Here is a 25746-nt window from a genome sequence, read left to right on the forward strand (position 1 = left end):
TAACTGTGCAGTAACGTGGCGTTTGCTGACGGAGGTGGTGACGTGCTACTGACGGATCCGCACTTCCGTTTTTAGAGGTGAGTTTGTACTACCGTTTGTTAACGACATCACTGTGGTCCTTCATTTGTTTATCCGAAGGAAATATTGTTACCATGGACCACCATAAAGTATGATATGCATACTTTTTTACATTTGTGAAGAACAGTCACTTTCACTAGGGTTGGGTCATCACTTGGAGTAAAGTTTTTTTGTTTGTTTTGAGTATATTAATGTCTGTTAATAACAATTTATTTATGGGTTACTGAGTGAAGTTTATATATTGCAGATGGCTGTTGAGATTATACTAGTATTTCACCATGGGGGGTGGTTTGAGAGAGACGATAATTTTATGCTCAGCTACCTTGGTGGTAAGGTGGAGAAATTCCCCAAGTTGAACATTGACTTTGTTAATTTTGAGGATTTTGAGGAGATGTTCAAAGGGTTAGGATATACAGAGTACAAGGCTATGTATTGGCAAGACCCCAGTGCCCCTTACCTAGAGGCTGACCTCCACATTTTAAAAGGTGACAAAGAAATTAACCAGATGTGTGATAACAAGATGAAAAATTTAGAAACTGATGAGTTGCATGTGTATTTTGAGCATCATATGAGGCAGCCAGATGTGGATGAAGCAGGGGCTGCTCCTGTAGACTTGAATGATTTCTCCACTGATGATGGCTATGAGAGCGCTGAAGATGAGGTTTATAAGCCTCCCCCACCTGGTTATGAGACACTAAGCAGCAGTAGTAGTGAGGAGTTAAGGTCAAGGAAAAATAGTAAGAAGGACACACCCAAAAAGAAGAAAATGACACCTAAGAAGAAGAGAGCAACACCTAAGAAGAAAACTGTGACACCTGTGAAGGAAAAAGTTAATGATGATGATGGCCTATCTCCTAAAACAAAGAAGAAAAAGAATAAGAGATATGTGGGGAGGACAAGAAGGCATATACTGGATAGGGATGGGGGTCTTAATGGGCCAAGGCAAGGGCAACAGGCTGGAGAGGATGAAAGCCTAAATGTAGTGCACGGAGCAGGTGACAATGATGAGCCCATTGTGGAAGAGCTAGATTCTGACATTGACAAGCCATATCAGTATGAATCAGAAGCATTCAACTCTCCAATTTCTTCTGATGGTGAGGGTAGAAAGCCTAAATTTCATGAATTTGATGATGACACTGGTTATGGTGATGTGGATTTCGAGATTGGAGAAATGTTTGACACCATGGCACAATTCAAGCAAACATTAAAGGACATGTTTGTTTTTGAAGGAAAAGAGTTAGAGTATTTAAAAAATGAAAAGCATAGAGTGAGAGCAAAGTGTGCAGAAGAGGGCTGTCCTTGGCTAATCCTAACTTCCTGGAACAGCCAGGAACTGTGTTTTCAAGTCAAAACATATGTTAAGGAGCACACTTGTGGGAGAAATTTGACAAGCAACATGGCAAGTAGATAATGGGTTACAAGCAAGCTAGTGAAGAGGTTGCTCACACAGCCGCAGCTATCACCTAAGGAGGCTTTAGAGCACATGAAAGAGGACTATAATGTGCATATCCACTATAAAATGATACTGAGAGCTTTGAAGGCAGCCAGAGAGGAGGTTATAGGAAATGAAAATGAGCAATTTGGGAAGGTTAGAGATTACTTGTCTGAGCTTCATAGGAGTAATACAGGGTCAACAGCTATAGTAGATGTGATCCCCCAACCTGAGTCACCACCTGTGTTTGACAAGCTATACATATCATTGGATGCATGCAAGCGTGGGTTCAAGTCAGGATGTCGTCCTTTAATTGGGCTAGATGGCTGTCACCTAAAGGGTTATTTTGGTGGACATCTCCTTTCAGCCATTGCTCAAGACGCTAACAACCACTTTTTCATCATTGCTTACGCTGTGGTTGATAGTGAATGTACTGACACATGGAGGTGGTTCCTAACTCTCCTCCAGGAGGACCTAGGCTCTTGCACTGAATATGGATGGAATTTTATTTCGGATCAGCAGAAGGTATGTTAATTATTAATGTGTTAATTGATGGTGTGTTGATAATTACTTTTGTGCTGGTAGTTGATTTTTTGTTGATTAGTGAATTGATGCTCATCTGAATTAGTAATCAAATGATTGTGTGCCTATTGTGTGGAAGGGACTGGAGGTTGCTCTTCAAGAAGTTATGCCACGGGCGCACCACAGGAACTGCGTCCTCCACATTTGGAAAAACTTTGTTAAGCAATGGAAAGACAAACAATCGAAGGGTTTGGTATGGCAATGTGCAAGGAGTACAACAACTCCAGAATTTTGTGCAAAAATGGACAAGTTGAAATTAGTGAACCCGCCTGCTTGGGAGTATCTCTCCAAATTTCGTGAATCCGCATGGACTAAGAGTCAATTCTCTCACTATTCGAAGGTTGATAACATCACCAACAATATGTGTGAGGTTTGGAATGCAAAGATTGTGGAGTATAGGAGCAAGCCGATATTGACAATGTGTGAGGATTTGAGGTGTTACATAATGAGGAAAATGGCTGGACATAAGAAGAGGTTAAGTAACTATCATGGAAAACTGGCTCCTGTTCAACAGCAAAGGTTGGATGAATTCATTAAGCCTGAAAGCTGTAAGTGGACAGCTGAGTGGACTGGAGATGATGAACGAGTTATCTTTGAGGTTCAAAGACGCCAAAGTAAGCTTGGGGTTAATCTAAGGGAAAAGACCTGCACTTGTAATCAATGGCAACTTACTGGTAATTCTCTAGTAAACTCCACTTAGTTGTTTCTATTAAGTAGACATGTAATAATGTAATCTGTTGCAGGCATGCCATGTAAACATGCAGTTGCTGCAATCTCAAGGTTATGGACGCTTAACTTGAAGCCTGAAGATTTTGTGCATGAGTGGCTTACCATGGATGCCATGCGTGCCACTTATGGTATTACAATTCAACCTGTCAACAGTGAGGAATTTTGGGAGACATCAGATGCTCTTAGGCCAGTGGCACCTGCCATCAAGAGACCTCCTGGTCGTCCTAGGAAGAGAAGAACTACTGATCCTGTGTCTGAGAGCCAACTAACAGGGAACAAGGTAAAAAAGGCCTTCGAGGTGACATGCAGCAAGTGCGAGAAAAAGGGTCACTATTACAAGACATGTAAGGGATCTCCAAGGGATCCCAATTGGCAGCCAAAGAAGAAGAAGGCAAGAAATGCAAAGGTACAATACGTAGGGTAGTATTAGGAGTTATAGGGATTTAAATGTCTGTTAATGTGAGTATCGAAGGGGTTTATGTGTCTAGAAAATGGTTTAATGAGGGGTTTATGTGTCTTATAAATGGTTTAATGAGGGGTTTATGTGTCCTAAATTTCTTACAATTGATTACAGGGTGATAACCAAGCTATTGTTATACCTAAATCTGGTGCTGCTCCCTCTGCGGTCATAGATCCTATCGTAAGTTGATGACTAATATGTGTTATCTTGTTTATGGTGTGGCATAAAATAGGATAACCCTTAACTTGTACACAAATTATAGGCTAAAGCAAGAAAGCATAAGAAGAAGATACCAAGAAATGTTACTCCAGTGACCCTTCAACAGGCAGGAGTAGAAATTCCAGTGTCACAATCTGCTCCTACGAATGAGGTAATAGTAGTGATCAATATAACATTGTGGCTGAAATTTTAGTGTACCAAAAAGAAATCTAATTTTCATGATTGTTGGTCAAAAAAGCAGGCTCAAGACATCAATGGACAAACTGGTGAAAATGGTGATGGATCACTTGCACCAAACTCAGCTGTACCTAGTCCAACTGCCCTAGGCCCAACCACAACTGCAACCAACCATGTCTTGCAAAATATGGTGAATGGTCCACAAATTCCTGCACCCTTCCGGAAGAAACAGCCAATTCGTAAGCCATTGACATCTCAGGTTCATGGGCCGTTACTTCCACCCACTATGCCCACAAACCAAGCCCCACCAATCCAATCAAGGATGGCTACAAGATCAACTACATCCATTGGCATTTCTCTCGAGACACAGGCAGCAACTAGTGCTGGCACGGCAGCTAGGTTGTTCCAATTCATCCCAACACCAGGACTCAAACAAGGAATCAAGGCACCAAGCTTCGGAGCACCACTAAGCATTAAAGAATTTGGCTCCACTGCACCCTTTTTAAAGCTCCACGGAAAAAATGAAGATTAGATAGTTATGGCTAGTATTTTGGATATTATTTTGTGACTTATATCTGATTGGAAACTCTGCCTAACATTGGTCTAGTATTTTGGAACTTCTAGTACATGAACACTTTAGATTATGTGTTTTATATACTTACCCAGGCATAACATGTAATGCCATGTAGGTGTAATGCCATGTAGATGTTCTGCAACTTTTTATATATTATGATATTGTGTTTCAGTCTAAAGATTTTGGTTGCACACTAGATTTGGTTTATTCTTCATTCAATGAGATTGTATGAAAATATACTTCAAATGATTAAATACTCAGAAATTGTCACAAGGTTACTTACAATTTAAATCACAACAACATTTCTATCATTGAAATTCAACAATTTAACATCACAGTCATCATCCTTAATGTGCATCTAGTTCATAACATCAACATCTAAAATAAGTTACAATTTTTTTACATCCTATTAGGCTGAAGTGCAGTAACAAAAATTCCACCAACAACAACAATAAAAAATGCCATGATAATACATCTATTATGTCTAGTGTATCTTCTTCCATGAACTCCATTATATAGCTTAATCTCCATCTCTTTAACTTTGTCCTCCAACTCCTTCAATCTCCCATGAACTTTCGTTTTTTGGACTTCTACCACTGTATAGCCAGACTCAGTTATCAGCTCATCCAGCCACTTAAAATATTTGCAATGCGTTGAAGGAGTCTACAATTATGAAAAAAAAAAAATTAATCAACCTAATTATAGAAAAGATTGTAAGATAGAATAAACCCTAATGTACCTTGAAATAACTGCAACCAAAGAATAACCTATTTGGATTATTTGATGTGGTGGATTCAAAGAGAATCGCATGAGCTCCACAATAACAGCTTGGATGTGTGAACTTCTTCCTTGCCATGCCAACATTGCCAGAGTTGTTGCTTGAAGCTCCGATCGACTTCTCTTTCCATGAGCGACGGATTGAATCTGATGAATGTTCTTCCATGTTCATCACTAAAGGCAAGGTAAGATTTGATATCTAGGGTTCACATTAACATTTGGGATTACTCTTATTAAGAACTGGAATCAAAACTGCAGCGTTTTTGATGACTGTGTACATGGATTCTATCCTATCAACAACACTCAGTCCACGTATAACAGCTACCGGTACAGGTAGGATCTTCCGGTTATTTTTTACCTGTAAACCGATAATAGGGTCCTTTTGGTCACACGGAGAGAATGGTTAAGGACCGCGTTGTTAATTTCCAATCGTGAGGGGGCGCCAGGTCAATTTCGTAAATGGTTAGGGACCGGTGAGGGGTTTTACTCTAATTAGTATTGGTTTTCAATACTTTCTCTTACTTTATTTGTGGTGATATGCAATTCTATAAGAAGAGTGTTAGGAGACCAACAAATTTTGTGTTTTATAGTTATTAATTAGTCATCATTAATATTTTTAATGGTGTGAGATTGCATCTAATAGTAGAATTACTTATCTTTTTTTATTGATTAAATACTGGCCAAATTTTAATAAAAATGCTAACCTCTTAAAATTTCTCAATGTTCCTTAACAATAGGAGTTCAATTGTACCTAAAACACAAAAAAGAATTAATAGTCATCTAATGTTTTTTAATTTCTCAATTCTCACCCTTTCTGGCTTCTGAATCTTTTTTTTTTTTTTTTGATTGGTGGATTGGACAACTCCCAATCCTAAATACACAACACACTCACACACTCCTCACATATTTTATCATATTTTTCCTCAATTACATTCTCTAGAGTTTGAACCCTAGACCTTGAGGTGAGGAGGAGAAGAAATACCATTAGAGCCGAGGCTCATTGGCTGGCTTCTGAATCTAAATCCGTCACCTTCTTTAGTTCTTTCTTTAAAAAAATAAATTTCTACTGACTTTTTTCAAGTAACGAAATAACTTTTCTAAAAAAAATAAAATAAAATTCATTTGTCATTAGCGAGAATTTTTTTTTTTAGTTTTTTAATAACACATCTCGCTATAAACGAAGTATATGAATTTCACATTATTTTTTTTTAAATCTTCTCGCTAACTGAAAGAAGACCGAGACCACCATATCAAAATATATCACCTTCCAACCCCATCTTTAGACATTACTCCAAAAATGAATTCATATCAAACTTTTTGGGCCACTCTATCTCTTATACTGAATTAAAATACAAATACAAAACAACAAAATAAGAGAAAATAACTAACTTGCTAGTTGCTAGCTAGCTAGAATGTAGAATACGTCATTACGATAAATTTAACTTAAAATTGCAATACAATTTCCAAGCTATTTTATTTCTAATACTTGTCTATACTAATTAGGAATGAAGTACAAACTTATCTAGCCAAGGGAGTCATATCAGTACTAATCAAATTGACACTGACGTGCCCAACTAAATCTTCATTTTGAAGGTCACAATTATTATTATGTTTTCGAGCTAAACACTCCTTTAGCTCTTTCACTATATAACTCATGTATGGCTAATGGCCTTTCCATAGAACTGGCAGACACAGAAGCCATTGCAATTTCAACCACTCTCCATGCAGAACCATTGTCAAATTCTCCTTGTATTCTTCAGTCAACAATACTTGTTATATCCCCTTCAACAACCATGGAATTATACTCATAGGACTTCTCCTACTTATTGTTTTTTTCTACAAAAAAAAAAACGAAAGAAATTTCACAATATTTGATTAAAAAAATTGAAGTAACAAAATATTTCTAATTAAAAACTTTTTAAAAATATAAAATCATTTACAAATTTTAGAACATAGAAATTTATTTTCAGGTTTAATAAAATTTTAGGAACTTCAAGACTAAATCGATTAGTATTTTGTATCTCTAAAAATCTCTCATGAGTAATTTGTCTATTTACTCATGATGTTATGTGTAAATTGAAATTATAATTTATACCTATAAATATTTACTAAATTACAAATTTCAAATTAAATAAATTATAATTTATACCTATAAATATTTAAAATACTAATAAATTTATATATATAAAAAATAAATTTAATGTGATACTCGTACAAAACAGGCTCCAATACATAATACTATTCCAATAATAATAAAATTATTCAAAATTTTTTAATTACTTTTCTTATCCTAACTTAATCTAACATAAAAATGTACAAGTCTTAATTAAATGTCAAAAAACCATAAAAAATGAGTTTAGAATAGACATTATAAGTCTTATAAGTTATCATCAAGAGTAAACTAAAGTGTGTGAAGGAAGTTATTACAGAAATAATAGGAGAAAGAATGGAAAGAATGAATTCTTTAGGTGAAGGATGTGGCAATGTTTTTTTTTTGTCGATAGATTGGATAACTCTCGATCTTAGGTACTCCAATGAATTGGACACTACCAATAATATAGAGGTAGAGTAGGTCACCCAGCTAGTGAGAAAGTTGGGTTTTAATTGGATCAATAGATAATGAATCAAAGCCATGAGAAAGAGAAATATCAAATATTATGTGTGTGGTGGGTTAAGGTTAGTGATTAGGCTTGATGTGATATGTGGGTTAAAATTTGTTGTGAAGAAGAAGGACATTTTATTGAAGGCAATATTTTTGAAAATTAAAAATTTGTTTGCAACAAAAAAAAATTATTTAATCTAAAAATAAATAATGTATTGATAGGTATTACTGTTGATTTTGGTAATAAATCAAAATAGAAAGAAAATATATATAACACAACCGCTTCTAAAATTCAATACAAAAGGATGGATATTGTACAAGATGTCTCTGGTACGGGTTGAGAGATGGATCGGGAACTTGCGGGTTGAGGCAGATGCCAGATCACTTGACTGGAGCAATGGGGGGAGGTACCTGCAAAGACATTCCGACGCTCAAGTCAGAATAGACCTAAGAGGTAGAAGGTGTCAGGAATGAATGAATACCTGGAGGGACCTGGGTCCTCTATTTATAAGTGATGGTGAATTATCTTATCTTATCTTATCTTAGCTAAGATAAGGGAGACGTTTGAATTCGAAAGTCGGTTTAGGAGTTCTAGAGGGCCGGTTTTGGACCTTCTAGAGAGAGGCGGGTTGGACCCGAGGTGCCGGGTTCGGGCCCAACCTCGGGTCCGGGATCCGTGGGCTGGATCCGTAACAGTTGCCCCCGCAGCGGGAGAGCGAGCGAGGTCGGTCTGTCGCTGGGAGATACTGTTTTTACTGCGGGTTTAGGCCTTTAGTTTTTCTAGGGTGGCCGTTTGGTTCTTTTAAGATGAGGTCGGCGCCTCGGTTTCGTCTCGTGGAAGATTCGTCTGACCGTTTTGGTCTGACGTGACTCTTCCGTGTCTGCTGCGCCCGTTGCGTTCTTCGAGGCGTGATTTATTAATTACTTTTTCCAAGGGGGCATTTATTGTGAGGGGGCATTTTTCTCTTTTGCCCTTACGTTTGTTTTGCTTTCCAGGGGTATTTGCGTTATTTCACTTTTTCAAAACTGTTTTGGTTTTCTTCCTTCAGTTCCCTCGTTTGCTTCATTTCTCTATTTGCTTTCTTCTTCCGAAAGAACATCTTCTGCTTTTCTTTTGCACTCTGTGATTTTGGTTGGTCTTCTGCTGCGGCATTTTCTCTTTGGATTTACTTCCTTCGGATCATCAGGTTGGTGTTCTTCTGTTTCCTTTTGTTTCCTCTGTTTTGTCTTTCTTTGCATTTTTGTTTCGTCTCTGCTTTGTGTAGATTTAGGATTGTTTTATGGTATATGATGGTATTGTATAGTGGTAGATAGTTCTGTTGGGGTAGTGGATTCCGTAAGGGGGGCGAGCGCCATCGTACAATTGGTGGTGTATGGTGGTGTCTATTTTTGGTTTCATCCGCCGTTTTCTGCCGCGGAGTTTGGCTGACGGTGGTGCTCGTCACTATTTTAGGTATGGCTCATCGAAGGACTGAGGGTGTGAGGGCTCCGGTGGCCCCGGCGGGGGGTGTCCCTGGTCTTTTCTCTTGGGTTACTAGTGATGTGTGGGGGACGCCATCGCGGATAACAGAGGCGGACCTCCAACGGCTCCGCGATCAAGGAGCTGTTTGTGGGGGTGGTGACGCTGAACGCCATTACGAGCTTTCTCTTCCCGGGGTTGATGAGAGGGTTTGCTACGCCAATCTTGACTCCCCGACTGTGCCGGATTGGATGTGGGTGTATGAGGCGATGTTTACCCGGCTTGGCGTTCGGCTTCCCTTTTCCCCGTTTGTTCAGCAGTTATTGAGCCGGTGCTCCGTGGCGCCATCCCAGCTGCATCCGAATAGCTGGGCGGCGATACGGTCTTTCGAGCTTGTTTGTGAATATTTGGAGCTTCCTGTCTCGGTGAACGTCTTCCTTTTTCTCTTCTTGTGTACCCTTCCAACTAAGGAGCGGAAGCACAAGAAGGGGTATGTGTCTTTTAAAGCTCCACCGCATCGTCGGGTCTTCGGGTTGTATGAAGACTCTTTTCATGGTTTTAAGAGCGGGTATTTTAAGGTTCGTCCCGTAAGGGGACATCATCCTTTTTAGCTGACGTTGGAGGGTGAGCGTCGGTTCCCCACTTATTGGAACTTTAAGGCGGGGCCGTCCGTGTTTACTCGGATTTCGAAGGAGTTCTTGTCCCCGGAGGAGCGGGATATTGCTCTTGTTCTGTGGCAGTTGTTTGGAGAGTGCCCTCTTAATCATCGGGATGTGATGGGTGATCCGGTTGCTTGTTGGTCGTATGTTGGTGTATGTCTGTTCTTTTCTTGGTTTTTATGTTTGTTTTCCCGTTTTTGTAACTTGGGATTTTTGTTTTCTTTTAGTTGAGATGGCTGGTGGTTTGACTTCCTTGGCACGGTTGAAGGCAGCGATGGCCCAGGAGGAGGGGTCGTCGTCTCTGGCTACTCCTGTTTCTAACCCTGCCGTGGGGTCGCAGGCTGTTTCTCAAGAGGTGATTTCTTCGGGCGTGCGGGCCGATGCTCAGGTTTCCCCTGGCCCTGCGAATTCGCCTGAAGTCGTCGTGGTGACGGCTGTCGAGGCTTCTCGGAAGAGAAAAAGGCCTGAGGAGCCGAGCAGCGAGACTTTTGAGGAAGAGGGTCTTGTGCCTAGCGTGATGGACCGACGCTTTGATGCCCCGGGGTTCATTGATCAACACTTGATGCCTGGTACGGAGCCGTTTTTCGATGGCTGCGATGTTTCGTTCCAGGCCAAGTCGGTGTATCGTGCCCTCCTCCGGTCTGCCGTTGTCGTTCGGAAGGCTGAGCCCGTGATGGCTCAGGTTGGTTTGTTGGATAAGAAGCTTCGCCATTCTCAGGCTGAGGTGGCTAAGTTGAAGGAGGAACTTGAGGCTGCCGAGGCTGCGAAGGAGAGGGCAGTGAAGTCTTCTGAAGAAGCCAGGGCGGAGATTCTCCGACTTTCCGAGGTTGAGACTTCGCTTCTTTCCCAATTGGCAGAGGAGCGGCAGCGGGCTTCGGATGCAGGTTCTCAAGCTGCCGTGCTTCTTACTGAGTCAGAGGCTCTGAAGGCTGAGATTGCTGCCTTGAAGAGGGAGACGACGGAGTTGTTGGGTGATACAAAGGATGCGATTACGGCTACCAAGGAGACAATGAAGGCTCAGGCTTTAGTGCTGGCTCCGGGAGTGGATGTGTCCGTGATGGGAGCCTTCAAGACTGTTCGTGACGGCCAGATTGTTGACCTCGAGTAGCTTTTTATCTCTGTAATTTTATTTTGAACTGTTTATTTTTTGAATATTTTGGATGGCCAAGGGCCGTGACATTGGGTTCCGTTTAATGGTATTTTTGGCCGTTCGGGCCTTTGTATATTCCGTTTTATGGTATTTTCAGCCGTTCGGGCCTTTTTATATGTTTTGTTTTGAGCTATTCCGTTTGTTTTCTTGGACCATCGTTTGGTCGGGTTTTTGTGGATATCCGTGTGTTGGGCCTGGGGGTGATTAGTCCCCCAGTCGTGGCTGTGTCTTTGTTCCGTATTTGGGATGTTTAGAAAGGTGGAAATAGCTTTTAACAAAATATTTATTTAAGCTTGGGCCTCGTTAAACCCTCCGTCTTTGGGGGGAAAGAGTACCCGGGATAGATACTTAAGCGAAAATTAAAATTCGGGATTTGTAAAATACAAATAAAAAGGGGTGACCTAGTTAGGTCGGCCTAAGTGTAGTATCGCCGTAAATTGGCGGCGTTCCAGGTCCTTGAGATTTCGTCGCCGTTAAGTCGATCGAGTTTATATGCTCCCTTTCCGATTACCGCCTTGATTCTGTATGGTCCTTCCCAGTTGGGGGTGAGTTTCCCTTCTCCTGGGGTCGGGAGACCGATGTCGTTTCGTCGTAGGACGAAGTCGTCGGTCGCGAATTCCCGTCGGACGACGCCATGGTTGTATCTTAAGCTGATTCTCTATTTTAGGGCTATCTCTTTGATGTGAGCTATGCTTCTTTCCTCGTCAATGAGGTCTCGTTCTGCTTCCTCGTCGTTACCGTCGACCTTTTTTCTGGGGCTTGGGTCTTCGATTTCTATCGGGATGACTGCCTCCACGCCGTATGTTAATCGGAAGGGGGTTTCTCCCGTGGTCGTTTGCGGTGTGGTTCGGTATGACCATAGGACCGATCCGAGCTCGTCGGCCCATAGTCCTTTGGCTTCGTCGAGCCGTTTCTTGAGTCCCTTGACGATTATTTTGTTTGCGGATTCCACCTGTCTGTTTGTTTGGGGGTGTTCTACCGAACTGAAACGGTGAGATATGCGTAGTCCTTCTAAGAATTCTCTGAACTTTTTGTCAGCAAATTGGGTTCCGTTGTCCGAGATAACGATCTCGGGGATCCCGAATCGGGTGATGATCTGTCGCCAGAGGAATTTATGGCATTGGGCTGCCGTTATGGAGGCTAGGGGTTCGGCTTCGATCCACTTAGTGTAGTAGTCTATGGCGACGATGAGATACCTGAGTTGACCGGGTGCCGTAGGGAAGGGTCCGACAAGGTCGATCCCCCAGGTGCCGAATGGCCGTTCTGCCGATATGATGCTGAGCTGGTGTGGCGCGGCTTGGTGGATATTGGCGTGCCTTTGGCATTTGTCGCAGCTTTTAACTATTTGTATGGAATCCTGGATGACCGTGGGCCAGAAGTAGCCTGCTCTAATGACTTTTTGGGCTAATGTTTTGCCTCCGACGTGGTGGCCGCAGCAACCTTCGTGGATTTCGCGGAGTATGTACTCCGTGTTCTCGGGTTCAACGCATTTGAGCAGGGGTTGCGATAATCCGCGTTTGTATAGCTGTCCTGCGACAACGGTATAGTTAGCGGCTTCCCGTTTTATTCGTTTTCCCTCTTTGGGATCCGGCGAGAGTGTTCCGTCAAGGAGGTACTGTAGGATAGGGTAGGTCCAAGATCCTTGGTTCGAGAGTGTCAGATGAGCGTTGGTTGTCGTTGACACGGAAGGTGACTTGACGACTTCCTGGATTAGCGATTTGTTACCGTGTCTTGGTTTGGTACTGGCTAGTTTGGAAAGTAGGTCTGCCCTAGCATTTCGTTCCCTAGGGACATGCTGTATGGTAACTCGCTCGAATCCTTCTTTTAGTTTGTTTACCTTGACGAGGTATTGTTGGAGTAGGGGATCTCGTGTCTGGTAGTCTCCGTTGATTTGGGAGCTGACTACCTGTGAGTCGGTGTTTACCTCTAGGACCTTTGCTCCGACTTCCCGGGCTAGCGCTAGGCCTGCCAGGAGGGCCTCATATTCTGCCTGGTTGTTTGAGACTGGGAATTCGTATCGTACTGATTGTTCGATTACGACTCTGTTCTGACTTTCGAGAATGACTCCGGCACCTCCATAGGTGACGTTCGATGAGCCGTCAACATGTAGTTTCCACGATTCGGGGGTGGAGTTTCCTGGGGTCATCTCGGCGATAAAGTCGGTCATGGCCCGTGCTTTGATCGCGTACCGGGGTTCGAACTTGATTTGGAATTGAGATAGTTCGATGGACCACGCTAACATTCTTCCCGCAAGGTCGGGTTTTTGTAGTACTTGTTTGACCGCCTGGTCGGTTCGGACCGTCAAGGGGTGGGCCTGGAAGTATTGTCGCAGGTGCCGGGAGGCCGTGAGGAGTGTAAAAGCTAATTTTTCTAGTCTTGAGTAGTGAGTTTCCGCTTCTTGCAAGACTTTTCTTATGAAGTAGATAGGTTCTTGCTCCTTTCTCATGTTTTCACGGATGAGTGCTGCTGCGAGTGCCTCTTCCGTAATGGAGAGGTACAGGTAGAGTGTTTCCCCTGTTTGGGGTTTGGCAAGGATTGGTGGTTCCGCTAGGACTTTCTTGAAATGCTGGAATGCTTCTTCACACTCCGTCTCCCATTTAAAAAGGGCTCCTTTTTTCATTAGTTTGAAGAAAGGGATCGCTTTTTGAGCTGATGCCCCGAGAAAGCATGATAATGCCGTCAATCAGCCTGTGAGATTTTGGATGTCTTTAAGGTTTTTTGGGCTCGTCATTTCGAGGACGGCGCGGCATTTCTCCGGGTTTGCTTTAACTCTGCGTTGCGTGATCATAAAGCCGAGAAATTTCCCTGCCTCCATCCCGAAGGCACATTTTGCCGGATTGAGTCGCATTTGGTGCTTTCGTAGGGTGTTCATTATGACCTTGAGGTCGCCAGTGAGTTATTCGTCGGATTCAGTCTTAGCGAGCATGTCGTCTATGTAGACTTCTAGTTTGCTTCCGGACAGGTTTTGAAATATCTTGTTGACGAGTCTTTGATAGGTGGCTCCAGCGTTTTTCAGGCCGAAGGGCATCACTGTGTAGCAGTATGTCCCGTCTGGGGTGATGAACGCTGTTTTTTCTTCATCTGGTCGGTGCATCGGAATCTGGTTGTAGCCAGAATATGCGTCCATGAAGCTGAGGTATTGGTGGCCGGATGCGGCATCTACTAATCCGTCGATGTTTGTTAGGGGAAAGGCGCCCTTCGGGCAGGCTTTGTTGAGGTCCGTGTAGTCGACACACATTCGCCATTTCTCGTTAGATTTTTTCACTAGCACGACGTTTGCTAACCAGGTCGTGTAGGGGAGTTCCCTGATGAAGTTGGCTTCGAGTAGGGCTTTGACTTGCTTCTTGACCTCGGCGGCTCGGTCTGGTGACATTTTTTGCCTCCTTTGTGCCACTGGTTTAGCTTTGGGGTCCACGGTTAGCCGGTGAGACATTAGATCGGGGTTTATTCCCGGCATGTCGGCTGGTGTAAATGCGAACAAATCTCTGTTTTGCTTCAAGAGTTGGGAGAGTTCTTCTTTGAGATCATATGGGAGGTTCCTATTAATGAAGGTGTATTCCTCTTTGCTTGGCCCTATTTGTAGCTTTTCCATGTCTCCTTCTGGCTCTGGCCTGGGTTGGCCGTCTTGCCGAGCATCCAGATCGGCTAGGAATACCCCGGCCGCATCTCGGGATTTCTTCCTTAGGGCTAGGCTGGTGTTGTCGCATTCGGCTGTGACTTCTTGGTCCCCGTGGATGGTACCGACGGAGCCGTCGTCGGTTCTAAACTTCATGAGGAGGTATTTGGTAAAGATGACTGCGGAGAAGTCGTTGATTGTTTTTCTTCCGAGAATCACGTTATAGGCTGCGGAGTCTTTTAGGACTACGAATTCGGATAAGATTGTCTTCTTTTGGTTGCTTGTTCCTATGGTGATGGGAAGGGTGATTGAGCCATCTGGTTTGAGAAAGTTGTCTCCGAGTCCCGTGACACCGTTGCGGTGTGTTTGGAGGTTGTCGTTGTGGAGCCCGAGCTTATCGAAGGCTCCTCGGAAGAGGATGTTCGAGTCTGCCCCGGTGTCTACTAGTATCCTTCGTACTAGTCCTGTTCCAAGTCTAGCCGAGATGACGAAGGGGGCATCTTCGGCCGAGGTGCCGTGCTGGCAATCCTCTGGTAAGAAGGTTATCGTGTTGTCGGCCACAATGGTTGGAGTTTGGTTTCTGACCGCCATTACTTTGAGATCTTTTTTCATTGTTAGCTTCGACTTGCTCGATATGTCCTTGCCCATGATGACGTTTACGATGATGGTCGGGTCGTCTTCTGGGCTTTCCCTGGGGGGTTGCTTTTGGGTTCTCGGGTTACGCCCATCTTTTTCCGGCGACCTGTCTCTTTCCGCACATCTTGGTTCTCTGATGATTTTGGCAAATTCTGGGATTTTGCCATCTCGTATGGCCTGTTCGAGGGCGTCTTTAAGGTCGAAACAATCTTGTGTTTTGTGACCGTAACCTCGGTGGTAGTCGCAGTAGAGGGTTTTGTTGCCTCCCGTCCTTTCTTTGAGTTGTCGGGCTTTCGGAATGATGCCTCGATCTGCTATTTGGTGGTATATTTCCGTAATTGGTGCTGTCAGGGGCGTGTAATTAGAGAATTTGCCAATTCTTGGTGGTCGGTTTGTATTTGTCAGCCTGGGGTGGTCCCTTTGATTCTCTCTGGGTGGTGGATTTTGGCGAGAAGCCGAGTTACCGTGTTGGGTGTTGCCGTGCTGCCGTTTATTGGCGGCGACAACCTGGCTGACTTCGTCATTGATGTAATCTTTGGCGACATTCTGGATCTCATGCATGGTCCATACTGGTTTGGTGGTGAGGTGTTTGCGAAAATCTTCGTTCATGAGTCCGTTGGTTAAGCAAAGGCTTGCGACGGAATCCGTGAGTCCGTCGACCGTCAGGCATTCATCATTGAAGCAGTCGAGGTATTTCCTTGTGGATTCTTCTTGTTTTTGCGTGACCCCTAGCAAGCTGATGGGGTGTTTGGCTTTGGTGATTCTAGTTGTAAACTAGGCCATGAACTTTCGTGTTATATCGTGGAAACTGGCTATGGATCCGTTTGGGAGGGCGTTGAACCATTTGATTGCCGGCCCTGCAAGGGTTACCGGGAAGGCTCTGCATCGGACCGCGTCGGCCGCTCCTTCTAGGTTCATCCTGGCCTCGAAGGCCGTTAGATGTTCCTGGAGGTCCTTGGTCCCGTCGTATTTCATGTCGGTAGGTTTGTCAAAACCTTTGGGGAGTTTCGCTCTTAAGATTCTTTCTGTGAAAGGCGTAGCTCCCATTATTGTGTGGTCGTTTCTTGTGCGCTTGGTATTTTGGTACCTCCGATCTTTGTCTGAGTCGTGTTGACGACTTAGATCTCGGGAGGCGCTGCGATTGTGTTTCTTGTTGTATCGTCGTTCCGGCGATTTCTCGTGACCGTGGTCGCGTGAGGCACTGCGACCGTCTCTCCTATCGCGTCGTCGGGTTGGTGACCTGCCGTGGCGAGATCTTGATCTGGAAGTTGCCTGGCTTCCGCGTTCGTTGTTGTGTTTTTCTCTATTAGTCAGTTTGCCTTCGAGCTCCTGGACCCAGAGGCAGAGATCCTGGATGATCTGTGCCGCTTTGTCCCTAGCTTTCTCAGGATGTCGTTGGTCCGTGACGACGTGGTCGTTCGTGTGGTGGACAGTACTTGCTATTCTTGCTTGGTTTGTGACCTCCCGGTGTTCTGGGGTTGGGTTAAGCGGTCGGGAGTCATCCTGGCTTGAGAGGGTTTCCTCCAGGACGTCCCCCATCCGGCTTGGCTGGTGCAAGTCCCCACAGATGGCGCCAATGTACAAGATGTCTCTGGTACGGGTTGAGAGATGGATCGGGAACTTGCGGGTTGAGGCAGATGCCGGATCACTTGACTGGAGCAATGGGGGGAGGTACCTGCAAAGACACTCCGACGCTCAAGTCAGAATGGACCTAAGAGGTAGAAGGTGTCAGGAATGAATGAATACCTGGAGGGACCTGGGTCCTCTATTTATAAGTGATAGTGAATTATCTTATCTTATCTTATCTTAGCTAAGATAAGGGAGACATTTGAATTCGAAAGTCGATTTAGGAGTTCCAGAGGGCCGGTTTTGGGCCTTCTAGAGAGAGGCGGGTTGGACCCGAGGTGCCGGGTTCGGGCCCAACCTCGGGTCCGGGATCTGTGGGCTGGATCCGTAACAGATATATATTAAGTATAATAAGAAGAAAAAAAGATAACATATAGAGAGTACATAAAGTACACAAAAAATTAAAAATTTATTTTTTACAATACATTTTTTTTGTCTCTTTTTTACTATTCTTACCTTTTTCTGTGTCGCTTCTCATTATTTATAAGTGAAGTTATTTAAGTGTCAAGTAAATAGAATCTGTTATTTTTTTTAAATTTATGCAGTTAATTTTTGTTATTGTATAACTATGTAAAAAATTTTGGTAAGATGTCAAGTAATTCAAGTAATGATGTATTGAGAATCCGTAAGAAAATTGCACTAATGGCAATAAGTGATCATCTCCGAGTAACTCTTTTGAAGAAGATAGAGAAAAGAGGGATAAAGAGTTCCATTGAGAATTCCCTTATAACGAACAGGGTAAAGAGTAAGACGAGAAGAAAGACAAGGATCAAGGAAGATGGAGGAAGTTAAATAAAAAAAGAGAAGAGGAATATAAATCCCAACTTTGGGACTTGTTAACGTGGGATTCTTTTTATCTAGTTTTAGTCAAGATGTATTAATGATTTTTTTATTGGTTTTGATTTTATATCTTTTTATTTTTAAGTTAGTAAGTATATTATTTTATTTAAGTTGGTAAGCATATGATGACATTCTGACTAGGAAAACTAAGAAATTGATAAATGTTCCATACATTTGATTAGCTTTCAAGAAAATTATTGATGAATTATGTGTGTTTTTGGATTAAGTTTCTAAACAGAGATTTGTATAAAATTAATTTTATAAAATTAATCTTAATCAAAAGTAAGTTGATATTAATGTAATTTATGTTTAGTAATTTTTATTTAAAATAGATTATAGTAAATTAAATATTATTTGGATTATATTATTTAAAATCAATAAAAATTACAGAAAAAAATATGAATTTAAATAATTATTTTATGTTATCTTTAGTACTCTTTAGTATTCTAATAGTATTAATATAATCATAATATAAAGCAAAAAAATATTTCATAGAAAAAAAGAAATAGCAATAACAATAAAAAAACTCATAAACAAAAAAAAAGTTTTATAAAAAATAATAATATGCATAAGAGAATATTGAAAAAAATATATTATAAAAAGATAACAAATATATAAATAATAAAGGATACAATCATAAAAAATAAATTTTAGTCAAACTTAAAAAGGTGAACGCAAAAAATAAAATTTATAACTTTTGATAAACTTAAATTTTAGAAAATAAAAGAATTGTCAAACATAAAAATGAAGTTTTCTATAAAGAATCATAAGTGTGCTTTTTTCTTTTGCAATGTAAAATCAAACATACCCTACCGTATTGTTGTTCCGTGCTTTTAAGAGAATTACACTTTGTTGCATCTATTGACTATTCTTAATTACACTGCATTTCACATGGCCCAAATTTGCGCAAATAGTGATTGACTTGTTTTTTTGTTCTCTATCTCATTAAAAGTTTAAAACCAAAGCTAGTGATTGTCAAGTAAGATAGACTCTTCTTTTATATATATTGTTTAGTGTTAGTTTATATTGATTTTTTGAGTAAAAAAATATTTTTTTAATAAAATACTTTTAATTTAAAACTTATTTAGATATGTCTTTTAAAAAAAATTTATTAAAAAAATTATTTATTAAAAAAAAAACAGAAATAAGAGATGTTTTTAATATTTAAATTTTTTTTAAAATCTATCTAAATACACAATAATTTTTTTCAATAAAAATAATTTTTTTTAAAAAGATAAAAAATAAATATTTCTTTCAAAAGTCAATTCAAATTGACCTTTCCTACTAGTTTGGATTTCTTTTTTTGAATAACAAAAAACTTTTTATTTTAAAAGATAAAGTATTAAATTGGTCCTCTCCATTTGAGTGTAATTCTGTTTTGGTTTTTAAGATTTAAAATATCCTATTTGAATTTAAAAAAATTTAATTTAGCTTTAATATAGTCTCACAGGTCAAAGTTAAATAATTAACGGAAATATCCTATATAACAGTAATATAAGAACAAAGTCGATAATTTAGAGAATAAATATCAATTCTAAAAACATAAAATCAAACGAAGTGCATTAATATATTTATTTATCATTCTCTTTAGTTCTATAAAAAAAAAAATCATTCATAATGAATGCAGAACAAAAATCATTTTGCATAGAAATTTCAGCAGGAACCGAAATTCAAACAGTTGTGGCCAAATGTGTTCAATTTGGAAGTTGGAAGTTGGACGTTGTATCAAGTTTATTTCGGTGTTTCAGATCATGTTGATACATTTAGCTACATTGTATATTATCTTTATTCGAATATCAAACTACCACAAAAGCTGTTGTTCAACGGATATTCTTTCTTTTGCATCGTTTTTGCTTACATACCTACCTTCTTCCTCTCTTGTAGCACTTAATGGCATATGATCTTCTAACACTAACTTAATTGGTAAATAAAAAAAATTATGTATTTGAATTTTTAGTTTTTAAAAATTATGAAGTATTTTTAAAAACACCTATATATATACTTTTAAAAGATAATTAAGATTTTTTTAAATTAAAAAATTTAATATAATTTTTTATATTAACAAATATTTAAAATTTATTTATTCTATTATATTTATTATCTATCTATTAGTAATATATTAAACGGGCCTACTACACATACAAGCAATAAGGCCTTACAAGTGATACAAGCCCCCAACCCACAAACATTCCACACGTGCACTGAATTATATTGAATGGAGCGTAACATTCACGCGCTCCACTCAAACGGTTACGCTTCGCGTAAACCGCCCGTTAATGGCAGACTCTTCCACTTCTTCCACTTCTCAAAGCTATTCGGAGAAAAAGCAAATGTTCCATTTTCGAGCATCATTCGATACTGAAGATATACAACTCGTCGCTAAGATTCGAAAATTCCATCAACACAACATAGAACTCTCGATCAAGAATCTCCAGAGAAAACAAAGCTATAATACTCAAGGTACGTTACATTACCATTCCTGTATATTTTCCACATTTCGAAATTGAAGAACTAGGTTTTACTGTTCTTCTACGTTGTTGTACGTTTTACTATTCTTCTTGCTCTACGTCTCATTTTACAGTTTATCATGTTCTACTTGTTCTAGGTTTTAATGTTATTCTTGGTTCTATGTTACACTGTTCTTCTTAGTTCTTCTAGGTGTTACTGTTCTTGTTGTTCTAGTTCTTCTGGTAACTGATTTTTGGGGGTATATTCCGTAGTTTGGTGGGTGTATATGAGGTAATTTGTTGGGTGTATATGGCACAAATTGTTGGGTGTATATTTCTGAACTGATATACTGTAATAGTCAGCAGTTGCAACTGTTCTTATATTTGCTTGTCCATGGATGTATATTGCTTGACCTTGTATATTGATGCATGTTTGAGTGATATCTGACTGATATATATGGGTGTATCTGAATCATATCTATGGGTGTATCTTACTGATATCTATGTGTGTATTTTTCATTTCAGAAAAAATGGCAGCGAGAAACCAAGCTGGAAAAAATGTAAGAACAAATATATGTCTTAGATGAAATCAGTTTTATATAATAGAAATCAGTTTTATATAATTTTATTCTTGTTTACAGCAAACCAAAGACCTTAAGTGTGCAACACATTTGTTAAGTGATAAATTCAGAAACATGAGTGAGGAGAAGAAAATAATTGTGAGGGATTTGGGATTCGGTGGCTTGATGCACATCCCACCACTAAGGGTGCATCACCAAGTGTTAAGGGAGCTGGCTAACAACTTCAAATTAGGGGAGAAAAGACTGAAACCGGATACGGTTCTTTTAAAATAACACCAAAAAAATAGGTGATGCGCTTGGCATCAACGCAACAGGTAACTCGCTAAAAATTATAACTGTATATTAACTGATGCTTGGGTGTATTTTAGTTGATGCTTGGGTGTATTTGAACTGATTTTCATACTATGTTGTTTTCCTTTTTATAGGAGATCTATTTTCTCAGAAAGTCGATTATAAGAAACTTTCTGAGGATGACAAAGAAATTTTTAGAAGATTCCAGGGTAAGACCCTCAAAAGTCTTACAGATGAGATGATGGATATTGGCGTTGGTAACGAAGAGGATCGCCTAATGTTCAAGAGGATTTTCATCCTCTATATACAGATGGCGTTCCTTTTACGAACGACAATAAACAAAATCTCGCCTGTGCACCTGGCCCCAATTTTTGAGATGGACACCATAACAGAGCGAAACTGGGGAGGGCATGTTTTGAGTTTTATCGTCAAGGGCATAACCGACTACAAGGAGAAAAAGAAAAAGGCAATTGATAGCTGCCTCTTTGCCCTGATGATAATTTACTTTCATCTTTCTAAAAATAAAGGCAAGAAGAGGGCTGAAAGACCGCCAAAACCCTGGATTGCCAACTGGAGTAAGGAGCAGTTGGACGAAAGAATGATGGCGGAAAGAGAGGAAAATATGGTAAGTGAACATAATATGTTGGGTGTATTTTATTTACCTGAATGCTGCTAACTAAAATATCTAATGTTTCAGGAGATTGTAAAGATGGCGCAAACAAGAGAGAAAATGAAAAAAATAGAGAAAAAAGAAAAAAAAATAAGAAATAAAAAAAACAAAAAAAAGGAAGGCAAGTTCAACATCGTCTTCGGAGAAAGAAACAACTGATAGTGGCAGTTCTACCTCTGAGTCTGAGACTCAAGAAGACTCAGAGGATTCACCAAGAAAACAACCCAGCAAAAAGGAAAAAAGTAAGTACCATACTTGGGTGTATTTTCTTTATCGAGTTGGGTGTATTTTGTGGAACCATTTGGGTGTATTTTGTTTATGAAGTTGGGTGTATGTTGTTTATTAAGTTGGGTGTATTTCGTTTGTTGTGTTGGGTGTATATTGTCCATTCAGTTGGTTGTATCTTGTGCATTCATTTGGGTGTATTTTATATCTTTAGTATGTTCTAAATAATGATTGTTTGCCTTCCAGAATGGACTCCAAAAAAAAAAAGAAGAGTCAAGAGGATTCTGATTCAGAATCTGAATCAACTTTTGAGTAATGTTCTGAAATTATTACTCCTTTCTTTTGGCTTAATTATCAAGATCTCATGTATTAACTGAAGTGTCTCTTATTAACTTATAGAAGCGAAGAATCATCACCGGTGAAGAAGCAAAAAAAAAAAAAAGAAAAAGACACAAAGAACACCAAAAAAGTGAGCACTTCTTTGGATAATATTATGTGATAAAATTAATTTTTTATTTCTGATTCATACTTATTTTTTCCACCCAGAACACAATCCAAAAAGCAAAAGGCTGTTGTTGAGCATTCATCTCCTGAAGAAGATCAATCCTATGATAGGTACAGTACTTCGTAAGCTATATTACCGTCTATCATCATAATTATTTTTGTTAACATCTTCTTTTATGAATGTAGTGACAGATATGAAATAGGAAGTGAAGATCTAGATGAATTGTTAAGGAAAAATAATGAAAAATCTGCTGCAGAGGGGTATGTCTTGTTGGGGTGTATATTTCAGATTTTAGTGTGTTTTCTTTGCTAATAATTGTTTCTTGTTTCGCAGGGAGAAGGAAGCTGACCTGCGATCGACAGAAGGTCGCTATGTCTCCTCTGAAACGTAAGAAGCATTATTTAATAAAATCTTGTTATCATGATTTACCTGTATCATATTTTGTCTGAATAACATGAAATCTGTTTAGAATACCGGACGTGAACTTGGGAAGTGATGATCCTTCCTCTCAAGGACACACAGAACAAAGTAGTGTAAACAGGCCGGCAGAGAGCATGTAATTTCTCTTTCAAATAACCGTTACTTTTGTTCTTTTATTACCTTCTACTTCTAATTATGTATACATTTTTTTAGAAAAAAAAATCCCTTTATTATTTTATTCGAGAAAAAAAAGGTAGGAAAAAAAAGCAAAAACTGCAAGTATGTAAGTTCTCAAAAAACAAAGCCTGTCTTTCTTTTGAATTGTTCGGGTGTATTTTTTGAATTTTTTTGGGTGTATTTTAGGTTGAGTCTGGTTCAAGAGTCAGCCAGTGAGCCGGCTGATTCGAATATAATGGTTGTGAGGGAAGAGACACCGTCGGAAGGGCTTGCAATGTGAGTTTTTCAAGAATATTTCAACCTTATAACCTTATTATTTTCAAAGGCGTTGTTAACCTTTCATTTTTCTTCTTGTTTAGAGTTCCGATTCAAGTTTTTGTGCCAGTGTCCCAAACAACCACTGTGCCGGAATTTGAAGAAACACCTGAGACAGATTTTGAACCAACCCCTCTGCTACAAATTGAAGGAACTACAAAAACGTAAGAAATAGTATTGGGTGTATATTTGTTTAGAGTTTGGGTGTATATTGGGTTACAGTTCGGGTGTATATTTGGTTACAGTTTGGGTGTATATTGTTCCTGAATAGTTTTTTTTACGCCATGATTAATTTTGTGTAACTGTGCAGCACTCCTGAACCCCCCCCCCCAACAAATTGAAGAAAGCACACCCACGCCTCCCCCAGCTCCATCTAAAATGTAAGTTCATCAGAGTAAAATCAATCTTTGCTTATCATCCGTATATTATTACTCTTATAATACATTATACATGATCACGCAGTTATCCAGCCGCAGAAGACGCTGCTGCGCTGATGATGATGGCACGGACAACATCATATGTTCCTAAAACAGATCCAATGCCATCATTCAGCCTTGGCTTGACTGATTCAAGCCAAGAAGAAGCAGCAACGCAGGAGGGAGCATCAACGCAGGAGGCAGACAGGGCAAAAACTCCAGAAACTGCAAATTTGCTAGAACAATTAGAGAATTTGGTACAAAAAATAGCAAGCAGTGCAGCGAAAGAAGAAAGTAAAAGTCCACAAATTCAAAAGGAGACTGGCGGAGAAAGTTCTGGAAAGTTTGAAACTCCTGCCGGAATAAATCAGAATACGGGTGATATGAAAGAGAAGTGCTACATCTGGGCGACGCGAGTGAAGACATACGCAGATGGCAAAACTAACGAGTTTGACAATGTGTGCACTCTAATTGCCCAAGATAAATACATATTGTCTAGAATGCACCTTGCATCGCTCGAGGCAGGAAGCTATATAGAAGCTGAGGTAATATTAGAATAACATTAATATTTTTACACCAAAGTTAACTGCATTGTTTATTAATGTAAATTGATTTCGGCATATATTTCTAGATTGTATCTGCCATGTGTCTCATCCTCAACCAGAAAAATGATAAAAGGTTTCGAGAACAAGTATACTGTCTCCCCCCTGATATTGTGGTAAGTGTTACTTCTACGATTTTTGGGTGTATTTTCTGTATTCCTTAGGGTATATATTCTCTGACCAACTGGGTCTGTTTTTGTATTCATTTGGGTGTATTTTTTGCGTTCAATTGGGTATAAGTTGTGTAGTCATTTGGGTTTATTTAAAGTATTCACTTGGATGTATTTTCAGTATTTCATTTGTTGCTTCACAATTGTTGCAGAACATGGCCATTTCGAAGCACCCAAACGGGGAATTCATATCACCTAAAACCAATAAAGAATTCAGGGTGGAAGACTACCCAATGTTTATTCCCTTCATAGATGCAAAAAAAATTAACTTCGCATCGATATGTAAGTTTTTATTTGTAAAATTTGTTAGTACCGTTCTTTACTTATATGCCAAATAAAATAACACACTATTGAAATGTGGCAATCCTTCAGATTTTTGTGCCTGTTTGCTACTCAGGCCATTGGTGGTTATAGGTGATTGATACAACAAAGCGGAGATTTTATATACTTGACCCACTACACAAGAAAGCTCCAAGCAATGAGAGAAAGCAGCTTAATAAATTCACTGTAACTTGGCTCTGTGTTCTTTATTTTAATAGATAGGTGTATTTCAATTCAATATAAGGTATATGTATGTTTTGCTTTGGGTGTAAGTATGTTCTCCTTTGGGTGTATTTCATTCGGGTGTATTACTCATTTGTTTTGTTTTTTAAGGGATATGTAATTTCAAGAATTAGAGCATATGCCGGCGGGGCACCTCTGAAGAAAAAGGAGAATGAGTTGGAAATTAAAGCAATATACGTTAATATCTCAGGCCAAAAATCAAGGTATAAATTTGTGACTCTGAACATTAAACTTTCCTAAATGAGATTTGTAATTTATTTTCTTCGTTTTCAGCTATGACTGTGCTATTTACGTTATGAAGTGGCTTGAGTTAATTGAGCCCGAAAACATTAAAAGGGCGAAATATGAATGGGATAATTGGCCACAGGTAACTGTCTTTAAAACTATATAACTCTGTATTACTTTACTGAATTAATATTGTTGTTTAAACAAAATATACTTTTTAATTGTAGGACGAGGTGGACCACTATAGAGTAGAATATGCTTCGCGGATACTATTCAGTGAAATGAATAAAGAGAGAGATCAAACAATTAGAGCGAGTAATGCAATAAGACTGTCCAAGCCATCCTCAGTATTATTGAGTCCATTTTGTCAGATAAATTCTACTGATATGGAAACTGAGTAATCTAACTGCTAGCTAGTTTGTAAATTGAACAAATGCTGTAAAAATTTGCCATTTATAAACAACTTCTATTCAATGAAATTTTTTTCCATAGTTAAACTGTCTGTGCTGTTAAACTGTCTGT

General features: G+C 39.7%; 3 protein-coding genes and 1 pseudogene across 3 annotated transcripts; 3 read left to right on the forward strand and 1 right to left on the reverse strand.

Annotated features, from left to right (window-relative positions):
- Positions 1-388: 388 nt before the first annotated feature.
- LOC148549984 (uncharacterized) lies at positions 389-2044 on the forward strand (annotated as a pseudogene).
- Positions 2045-2198: 154 nt separating this feature from the next.
- Positions 2199-4209, forward strand: LOC110266117 (uncharacterized). Its single transcript, XM_088495889.1, has 5 exons — positions 2199-2766; positions 2836-3227; positions 3396-3461; positions 3544-3651; positions 3742-4209. The coding sequence occupies exons 1-5, from the start codon at positions 2199-2201 to the stop codon at positions 4207-4209; spliced, it is 1602 nt and encodes a 533-aa protein (XP_088352015.1).
- Positions 4210-11556: 7347 nt separating this feature from the next.
- LOC148549985 (uncharacterized) lies at positions 11557-13518 on the reverse strand. Its single transcript, XM_088495890.1, has 2 exons — positions 12095-13518; positions 11557-11920 (listed from the first exon to the last, which is right to left on the reverse strand). The coding sequence occupies exons 1-2, from the start codon at positions 13516-13518 to the stop codon at positions 11557-11559; spliced, it is 1788 nt and encodes a 595-aa protein (XP_088352016.1).
- Positions 13519-23740: 10222 nt separating this feature from the next.
- On the forward strand, positions 23741-25625 carry LOC110266119 (uncharacterized). The gene is made up of 7 exons (XM_088495891.1): positions 23741-24208; positions 24295-24381; positions 24588-24717; positions 24975-25000; positions 25090-25202; positions 25273-25366; positions 25452-25625. The coding sequence occupies exons 1-7, from the start codon at positions 23741-23743 to the stop codon at positions 25623-25625; spliced, it is 1092 nt and encodes a 363-aa protein (XP_088352017.1).
- Positions 25626-25746: the final 121 nt, after the last annotated feature.

This window comes from Arachis ipaensis, chromosome B8, assembly GCF_059453495.1.
Source record: "Arachis ipaensis isolate K30076 ecotype BB chromosome B8, ASM5945349v1, whole genome shotgun sequence".
NCBI classification, from domain to species: Eukaryota; Viridiplantae; Streptophyta; class Magnoliopsida; order Fabales; family Fabaceae; genus Arachis; species Arachis ipaensis.

Excerpts from the sequence above, each read along its gene's own strand:
- LOC110266119 (XM_088495891.1), top strand. The coding sequence starts at position 23,741 with ATGATGATGGCACGGACAACATCATATGTTCCTAAAACAGATCCAATG. Across the intron at positions 24,382-24,587 it reads GTCTCCCCCCTGATATTGTG|AACATGGCCATTTCGAAGCA; the intron begins GTAAGTGTTACT and ends CAATTGTTGCAG. Across the intron at positions 25,203-25,272 it reads ATCTCAGGCCAAAAATCAAG|CTATGACTGTGCTATTTACG; the intron begins GTATAAATTTGT and ends CTTCGTTTTCAG.
- LOC110266117 (XM_088495889.1), top strand. The coding sequence starts at position 2,199 with ATGCCACGGGCGCACCACAGGAACTGCGTCCTCCACATTTGGAAAAAC. Across the intron at positions 2,767-2,835 it reads TAATCAATGGCAACTTACTG|GCATGCCATGTAAACATGCA; the intron begins GTAATTCTCTAG and ends AATCTGTTGCAG. Across the intron at positions 3,462-3,543 it reads CTGCGGTCATAGATCCTATC|GCTAAAGCAAGAAAGCATAA; the intron begins GTAAGTTGATGA and ends CACAAATTATAG.
- LOC148549985 (XM_088495890.1), bottom strand. The coding sequence starts at position 13,518 with ATGAAAAAAGGAGCCCTTTTTAAATGGGAGACGGAGTGTGAAGAAGCA. Across the intron at positions 11,921-12,094 it reads ACGGCACCCGGTCAACTCAG|AGAATTCTTAGAAGGACTAC; the intron begins GTATCTCATCGT and ends CAAAAAGTTCAG.